We start from the raw sequence: 8613 nt of genomic DNA on the forward strand, positions 1-8613 counted from the left end.
GCGCGGTGGGTCGGCTGGGGAAGGCGGCTGGGCGGGGAGGGAGACGGGTGGGGAGCGAGATTGATGCATTGTTATTCACAACAGGAGAACTTACAAAAAGATGGCAGTGGTCTGTCGAACCTCTGAGCATCAAAGCCACTGGACACGAAAGAATGTCATATATTTCATGTAGTTTCATAATTTTTGCTTTGGTTTTTTGTCAAAATCTCCCATTCATTGTTTGTCAAAACTCCAATTTATTGTTGGTCGAAACTCCAATGGTAGGGGGTCTGTAGTGTAGTTGCCCTTATCGCCTCAGCTACTATATCAGCGACACCCCACGTGTCTCTGCGGTGAACGCCGTGGCAGCTGCGTGTGCAATCCGTCTGAGAAGCAGCCAACTATCACGTGACGGCGCTGTGACAGCGCACCTCGTGACCCAGCGCAGCGCTGGCGAGACGAGCGCCTCTTGGGAATCGAGCCACCTGGCTGTCTGCTCGCGGCGGAGCTCCCATTAAAAGAGGTGGAATCATTGCATCTGACGCACTTATTTCACGGTCATTTGAGAATTGCAATTCGTGCTTTTGATATTTGTCATTGTAATTGCACGAGTGTAAAATAGTACGAAATGTCAAGCATCATCACTGCTTTTCTAAATAACTTTGAGAATTTGGTCAGTTCAGCGGGTCTAACAAACGTCGAACATACAGTACAAAAATGAAACAATATAGAGCATATAAGTGCATGGATCAGAGAAACTGAACATTGGATCTGATCCCACAGATCCTGATCTGGGATTCGATGGGATCATAGATCCCAGTCTATTTTTAGTTTAGATCTAATGAGATCATAGATTCTCACTAATCTTTGTCAACACAGAAAAGCTGAACCCGGCCGGGCTCGGGGAAAATCCCAACCACCATAGCCGGGGGGGGGGCGTTTTTTGCCCCCCCGTCTTACTCCGTAAATAAGGGAGATAAGGAAACAAAACCGGCAACAATAGAAAGGTTTTCACAAGACGTTTCTAATGCTCCCAAAATTTTTGACCTCAGGTCGATTTTCAAGGTCAGAGGTCAAGGTCAAAGGCAAAGGCATATGTGTAGTGATATCAATGTAAGTGAAAAACGGCAAAATGGATGTAAAACGAAAGAAGAGAATCTGAGAATTCTGATGATGTGCCCAACATTAAATTTAAATTTCAAGATCATGCTTAACCCGCGCCCCACTGGGGTCTGCGTATAACACGCCCTACTGGGGGGGGGGGGCTATTCATAGCCCCCCCCCCTCCTAACTCCGAAACTACTGGGCCGATCGTCAAAATTCAAACGGCGTCTGATAGCCCCGGAAAAACTGTCGAACGAAACCTAATTTCATTGACCTCGAGGTCACCGATGACGTCACAGGTCAGGTCAAAGTAAAAATTATTAGCATTTTGGTTTGTTCACGTTTTGGGCTCTGGCCGCCGTCCTACAAGTCAGATCAGGCTCATTTTTGGTTCACACACTCGTGAACAGATGCTCTAGATACCCTGAGGGTACCAAACTTGTACTTTGATTTTCAGGTCAAGTTCAGGTCATCACAGGTCACGAAAATATTATATCATGCGTCGGTCACGTGACACATGTTTTATGGTCCATTTAGGCCAAAGATGTCGAATTTGATGTCGTCTGTGTCATTCGAGGTCATTTTGAGTCAAATTTAGCTTAGGTCAGGTCACTTTCAGGTCAAAAAAGGTCAAATTTTGAAGTTATAATTTTTCAACAGAAAAGGTGTCTATTGGATGCAGTTTGAGCTCAGGAACACGATGGTGCTATTTATATTGGCGTACAATGTCAAATAAGTGGTGAAAATTGATTTGAAAAATTAATAATTGTGAATTTTTTTGCAATAATGAGTATAACTTGGCCATTTTTGAAGATATTTAGCTGAAACTTGCTAGAGTTAGTCATAATAACGCGTTCTATCACAGATATTCCGGTTTTTTTTCGAAAAGTCAAAAACTTTTTGAAAAAAAATGTAAAAATGTAAATTTTGAATTTTATTATACAAAATTTTCGAAATTTTCAAAATTTCGAAAATCCGACATAGCAGTTTGATAGCGCAGTCAATTCTGAGTCCTCTCATGCAAAGAAATTGGATCTAGCTTAAAAACTGAGCCCTTGGAAGCGATTGCCGTGGTTCGATGTTTTGCGTCGAAATCGGCCGAACATGACGTCACTCTGACGTCTTTTCCGGCCGAGCTATGGTAGCTACGAAGTTCAAATTTTGACACAAGGTGTCAAATTGATGGAGCCGAAGGTACTGAAAGTTTGGCGTCGATACGGCAGGCGGTTTGGAAGTTATTGCAGAAAAACGGGAGGGGGGCTATAAATAGCCCCCCCCCCCCCAGTGGGGCGCGGGTTAACCCTCGCCGGCACAGTGTTGATGCAACGCCCTCTAAGGTTTTTCGCGAATAACTCGCGTAAAAAGCGGCCGATCGCAACGAAACTTTCAGTGCTCTCGCATTGATCAAGTTTACACCTACTCTGAAAAATTCATGATCCTGACCAAAATGACCTTTGACCTGTGACCTCTTTTCCGAGACCATGTTTGGCCGGAATCGCGATCCGGCGTATGTCGGCTCGCACTAGCCGCGCGTTTGCAAGCTTTTCGTGGTTTCAAACGTTCAAACATGTGATTTGATGTTGCTCCCATGCATTGGGGTGGGTGTCAAGGTCACCTGATGGTCAGGTCAGGAATCATAGTCACATAATCACTCGGATCTATACACAGTACACGCACGCAACTAAAAGCAATGGACAGCTATTGGCAAATACTGACACCAGAACCAAAGTATATATTTTTGCTGACGGTTTCCGATGTCACAAAAACTGAAGGTCGTCTTTTCAGAAGATAAAATGAAAATAAATATAAGACTACCACGTGTTTGAGTGACGCTTGTTGTCACGCTATCTTTATGGTTTCCTTGTGATAAAGCCAAACGACTGATGAGAAAATGCCAGACGGCCGACTTCTATCGCTGCATCTAAAACCAAACGTGCCGCTACACCAGACAACGAAAAGCCAGTTTGGTGAATTCTCCTTTACAAATTGATCAGCAAACCGAAATAGATGTGGTGCTCGAATTTGCAATGAGTCGCAGAAACACACTGCAACATATGTATATTCCCACATCGGTAATCAATCCATTATTCAGTTCTAAATTCTGATCACGACAAAGCAGTGGGCGGCTAAATCAATCAGTGTGCGTATGTACTCAATCGTAAATTGCTTTGGGCAACTCAAAGTCTGGTTATCTCGTACAACCAATAAACAAATGAAAAATGTAGTTCACATTTAGTTGATATAAGCAATTCTATCGCATTGCCTATTATGAACAAAACAAAGCTAATACAGCATTGGTTGTAAAGCCGTCTGTCATTATGTTTTGTCATTCAGGTAAAAAGACTGTAATAAGAAACCAGCAACAAAAGTGCCATGAGAAAGCACGCCGACAGAAATATAAATACATAAAGACGATACATACCTAAGAAACATTATGACCACAAGCTGTTCAAGATAGCCTGCGTGTGCGTAGGCAATCAAGAGCCTATTCAGTGCTGAGCGGATGTCATGAATCAAGCTATACCCTGAGCCAAGCTTTACTTAGACGTTCCCTGTCCCGCAAAGTTTTGCGAATTTTTCAGTCGTCAGCCAGCTCGGCACTCGCTGGGTTGGATTGCCCGGCTTTTTGTCGATCTCGTTAGTTCCGTTCCGGCCACGTTATGCCCGAACAGTGGACTCGGCACTTGACAACACCGCACGCCGAGCCGATAAGGTGGGAAATTGCCGACTGACCACCGCGAGAAGTGACGTAGCCATCGCCCGATCTGCCCTATAAAACGGCGACCCGGCACAGGAGTGTCCACACAGTGCCAGCCAGCAGCCCTCAGCAGCTCTCAGCAGGTCCCAGCAGCAGCTTCCAGCCAAGATGAACGCCATTCAGATGACGCTTCTGGTGTGCGGCCTGGCCGCGTCAGCCCTCGCCAGCCCCGCCGCCAAACTGCTGCCCGAGACGCCATTCATCAGCTGTGGTATGTGGACCAGGATATAGGTGCATTTTGCACACCTTCACTGTGGGGAAGGTGAGGGAATAACTGGTGGGAGATCAGGAGGCAGGAGCTCAGTCGGTACAGGCTAAGTCTAGAGCCAATGCTGCAATCGGCAGCAAGATTTTGATAGTGTTCGACATGCTCGGTCTTTACACTTTTATTGTATGTATCCATGTCCTTTTCCAAGGGTACAGCATCTGTCATTTACCAAACAAATCAGCACTGTGAGCTGATGAGGGGGTCTGACCAGTCGTTTCGGCACAGGTGCCGACACCATCAAGACCCTGAAGGTGGTGGGCTGCGCCAGTCTGCCGTGCATCCTGCGACGGGGAACCACTGTCACACTCAACGTCGACATCGTCTCCAGTGAGTAGATGCCCATCTCGCTGCCCAAATAACGTGTTTTGAGTGGTCACGAAAATGTATATGACACTATGTCATGTCACGTCAGTAGCTGTCCATCTTTCTTCTCAAAGAACAGTTCAGCCTTTGGGGATCAGTTCACGAGGATATATGTATGTGACACTATGCATCGTCTGCAGTGAGTAGTGAGTAGTTTTCCATCTCTTGCCCAAATGACAGTTGGAAGGGATCCGATGCTGTAAGTGTGCTTTATACACCAATAGCATTTGCATCAAGTACATTGGTCCCGGAAGTCCTCCAAACACACAAATAATTGCAGACGCGTTCAGCTTCTAACTAAATGTTACCTTTCACACATGGTCTTGTATCCCCACTCCCCAGACTCTGACACGGCGACTCTGGCGTCGGAGATTTACGGCAACCTCAACGGTGTCCTGGTGCCCTTCAGCGCCGACGACCAGGTGAGCGGGCCTGTAACGGTCAGCGAAAATGACCAGAGAAACATATTAGCCCGCGCCCCACTGGGGGGCTATTTATAGCCCCCCCTCCCGTTTTTCTGCAATAACTTCCAAATCGCTTGACGTATCGACGCCAAACTTTCAGTACCTTCGGCTGCATCAATTTGACACCTTGTGTCGAAATTTGAACTTCGTACCTACCATAGGTCGGCCGGAAATGACGTCAGAGTGACGTCATGTTCGGCCGATTTCGACGCAAAACATTGAACCACGGCAATCGCTCCCAAGAGCTCAGTTTTTAAGCTAGATCCAATTTCTTTGCATGAGAGGACTCAAAATAGACTGCGCTATCAAACTGCTATCTCGGATTTTCGAAATTTTGAAAATTTCGAAAATTTTATATAATTAAGTTCAAAATTTATATTTTTACATTTTTTCCCAAACTTTTCGAAAAAAAAAAACGGAATATATGTGATAGAACGCATTATTATCACTAACTCTAGCAAGTTTTAGCTAAATATCTTCAAAAATGGCCAAGTTATACGCATTATTGCAAAAAATTAACAATTATTTATTTTTTCAAATCAATTTTCAGCATGAATTTGACATCGTACGCCAATATAAATAGCACCATCGTGTTCCTGAGCTCAAACTGCATCCAATAGACACCTTTTTTGTAAAAAAATTTAACTTCAAAATTTGACCTTTTTTGACCTGAAAGTGACATGACCTAAGCTAAATTTGACTCAAAATGACCTCGAATGACACAGACGACATCAAATTCGAAACGTTTGGCCTAAATGGACCATAAAACATGTGTCACGTGACCGACGGATGATATACTATTTTCGTGACCTGTGATGACCTGACCTTGACCTGAAAATCAAAGTACAAGTTTGGTACCCTCAGAGTATCTAGAGCATCTGTTCACGAGTGTGTGAACCAAAAATGAGCCTGATCTGACTTGTAAGACGGCGGCCAGAGCCCAAAATGTGAAGAAGCCAAAATGCTAATAATTTTCACTTTGACCTGACCTGTGACGTCATCGGTGACCTCGAGGTCAATGAAATTAGGTTTCGCTCGACAGTTTTTCCGGGGCTATCAGACGCCGTTTGAATTTTGACGATCGGCCCAGTAGTTTCGGAGTTAGGAGGGGGGGGGGCTATGAATAGCCCCCCCCCCCCCCAGTAGGGCGTGTTGTACGCAGACCCCAGTGGGGCGCGGGTTAGGGCGATGACTTTATCTGAGCATGGGCTTTGTAGTTGGTGCAAACCTGCCACCTTCTTCGCTCAGCACGGATGACCTACATGACAGGCAGCGGTCCTGTCAGCTATTTACACAATATACAACCAAGCAGTTGTTAGTTTTAAAGTTAGATAGACTCCCGAAAGAATATGTGCGATACTTTTGAGTTTTGTGTTGCCTGACCTTTTTTAAAGTTGTTAGGAGTGTAATTTGTGGAGTCAATTTATTTAATTTCCATTTATTTGAGCCTGCGCTACTTTTTGCCGCGCAATCTGTCACCAAGTGTTTAATTTTTCATTGAGTGCTCTGTATTATTCAACGACTCATTCATTTTGCATGCTCACCAACTAATAAACTCACACCATTGCATTGCACTGGTCAGTGCCCAATGTCCACATTTACCAGCCCAGCTGTACATACATCTCTAACACCGCACCCCTCGCTCCCAACCCGCAGGCCTGCAGCTCTCTGACGTCCGTCCCCCACCCGCAGGCCTGCAGCTCTCTGACGTCCGTCCCCCACCCGCAGGCCTGCAGCTCTCTGACGTCCGTCCCCCACCCGCAGGCCTGCAGCTCTCTGACGTCCGTCCCCCACCCGCAGGCCTGCAGCTCTCTGACGTCCCCCCCCCACACACACACCCGCAGGCCTGCAGCTCTCTGACGTCCGTCCCCCACCCGCAGGCCTGCAGCTCTCTGACGTCCGTCCCCCACCCGCAGGCCTGCAGCTCTCTGACGTCCGGCTCGTGCCCGCTGTCGAGCGGCGACGAGTTCGGCTTCACCACCAGTGTGGACGTGCTGAACGAGTACCCGCCCGTCTCCGTCACCATCGAATGGCGCCTCAAGGACGCCAGCGGAGCCCAGATGGCCTGCGCCCAGATCCCCGCCCGCATCATGTAGACGAGAGGAGATCTCACTCAGACTCCACGACGCTCAACATGGGGCCAGACGCGTGCCGCGAAGAGCGGTTCGCGATGTCTTCCACGAAGTGTGGTATGACATGGCTTTGTAATGTTGTAGCGCGGAGGGAGGTTGGCTACCACGCGATTTTTGCTGCTGCGCCAACGACGGCTCTGACCCATGTGGGAGGGAGCCCTGAAGGCTAGCAGAGGAACCGTCAAACGTATATTTCATCTACTTATTTATTTCACCGTCTTCGTCCATACTGTTGTATCACCTCTCTCGTGTAGTAGGTAATACATATTATCAGTGCAAGAACTACTTTTTGTTTTACCGCTAAAACAAGGAGAATGAAAGACAATGAATGGTCAGGTAAGCTTGCCTTTGATCTAAGTGTTCCACAGGGACGGGGTCAAAACATAGCAGAAACAGTCCAAAAACTGAAACTCCGCATAAAATTATCACAGAGCAAAAATAATGGGACCGTATTAGAGCTGGCGATAATCACGGAACATTAGTGTCGGGGCAGACTGCGGCGGGGCAGACTGCGGCGACCCCTAGGAAGAACAACTAGGGAGAACAACATTCGACAGATGGCAGCACTAGACGAGATAATCAGGCAATACTTTAATATTAATGGGAAAGAAATAATGCCAATGTTTGCCCTTACCAAGCATGTTACCACGACAATGGAAGAATGTAGCGTAGTACCCCTCCCCGGGCCCGCCGTGGGCTGGCAGCGGCGGCCGGAGCCGGTCTGACCTTTAGCCGGCCGGGTCAGGTAACCGGGACGGCCGCGCCGCGGCGCCGCGCCCGGGCCGGCCGGGAGACGGAGTCGGGTGCCCGCCGGCGAGCCGTCGGCAAGGGCGCGGGGCACATTAGTCGAGTTGAATGTTCACTGTTCAGTCTTGAGTGCGAGTGATGTATGTGTGAATCGATATGTGAGCAGCAAAATCCAACAAGAAAACAAAATCCGTGAAAGAAAGGCAACGCTGGCAAACATCACCACCATAGTCTTCCTACGCCGAACGGGTTCCACACCAACTAGCATCAGCGAGAGTAAAACTAGGATCCTAACAGACCCGCCCACCGCCCCACCGTCACCCCATTCCTTCCCAAGTCTCCTTCCCCTCCGCTCGGGGCGTCTTTCAGCTACGCAAGAAGGAATCGGCAGACACAGACACCTGGGCGAGCGAGGAGGGGAAGTTGAGACCGTGCATGTGTGTAGATGCAGCTATCACAAACAGCCCTTGATGTCTGTAGGGGAGTCTAAGTGGACAGGTGAGGGGATGGGACAGGGCCACTACTGCAAACAGTCGCCGCCAGAGGCGGTGTCTGCCGACCCTTATTATTTCTCAGCCTTGGCGCCGGGTCGGAAAGCATCTTTGCGTCACAGTCTGGCGCTGCCAACTGGTGTCAGGTAGGTGCGCGTTCTGTGTAGGTATACGGTCGGTGGACAGGCCCATGTCAGCAATGCAGCATAGCAGCAGGCATACGTGCATCCACAGAGTGGCACATTGCCAGCAGTGACCTGACCCCCATTCGGCCCGCTGCAGACCGGTGCAAGGCAACACCCCCGAT

The 8613-nt window shown here is 48.0% G+C and overlaps 1 protein-coding gene across 2 annotated transcripts; it reads left to right on the forward strand.

Moving 5' to 3' along the window:
- The first annotated feature begins 3344 nt into the window (after positions 1–3344).
- Positions 3345–7350, forward strand: LOC122364970 (NPC intracellular cholesterol transporter 2 homolog a-like). 2 transcript variants are annotated; one of them, XM_043335802.1, is made up of 4 exons: positions 3345–4052; positions 4335–4436; positions 4815–4894; positions 6853–7350. In XM_043335802.1, exons 1-4 carry the CDS (start codon positions 3950–3952, stop codon positions 7030–7032), a joined length of 465 nt encoding a protein of 154 aa, XP_043191737.1. In that variant the 5' UTR covers positions 3345–3949; the 3' UTR covers positions 7033–7350. The 2 variants fall into 2 exon arrangements, with proteins under 2 accessions (XP_043191737.1, XP_043191736.1); XM_043335801.1 differs by lacking the exon at positions 6853–7350 and adding an exon at positions 6593–6802 and having other exon boundaries at positions 3719–4052.
- Positions 7351–8613: the final 1263 nt, after the last annotated feature.

Source organism: Amphibalanus amphitrite, unplaced genomic scaffold (genome assembly GCF_019059575.1).
Source record: "Amphibalanus amphitrite isolate SeventyFive unplaced genomic scaffold, NRLGWU_Aamphi_draft 000709F_arrow, whole genome shotgun sequence".
Taxonomy (NCBI): Eukaryota; Metazoa; Arthropoda; class Thecostraca; order Balanomorpha; family Balanidae; genus Amphibalanus; species Amphibalanus amphitrite.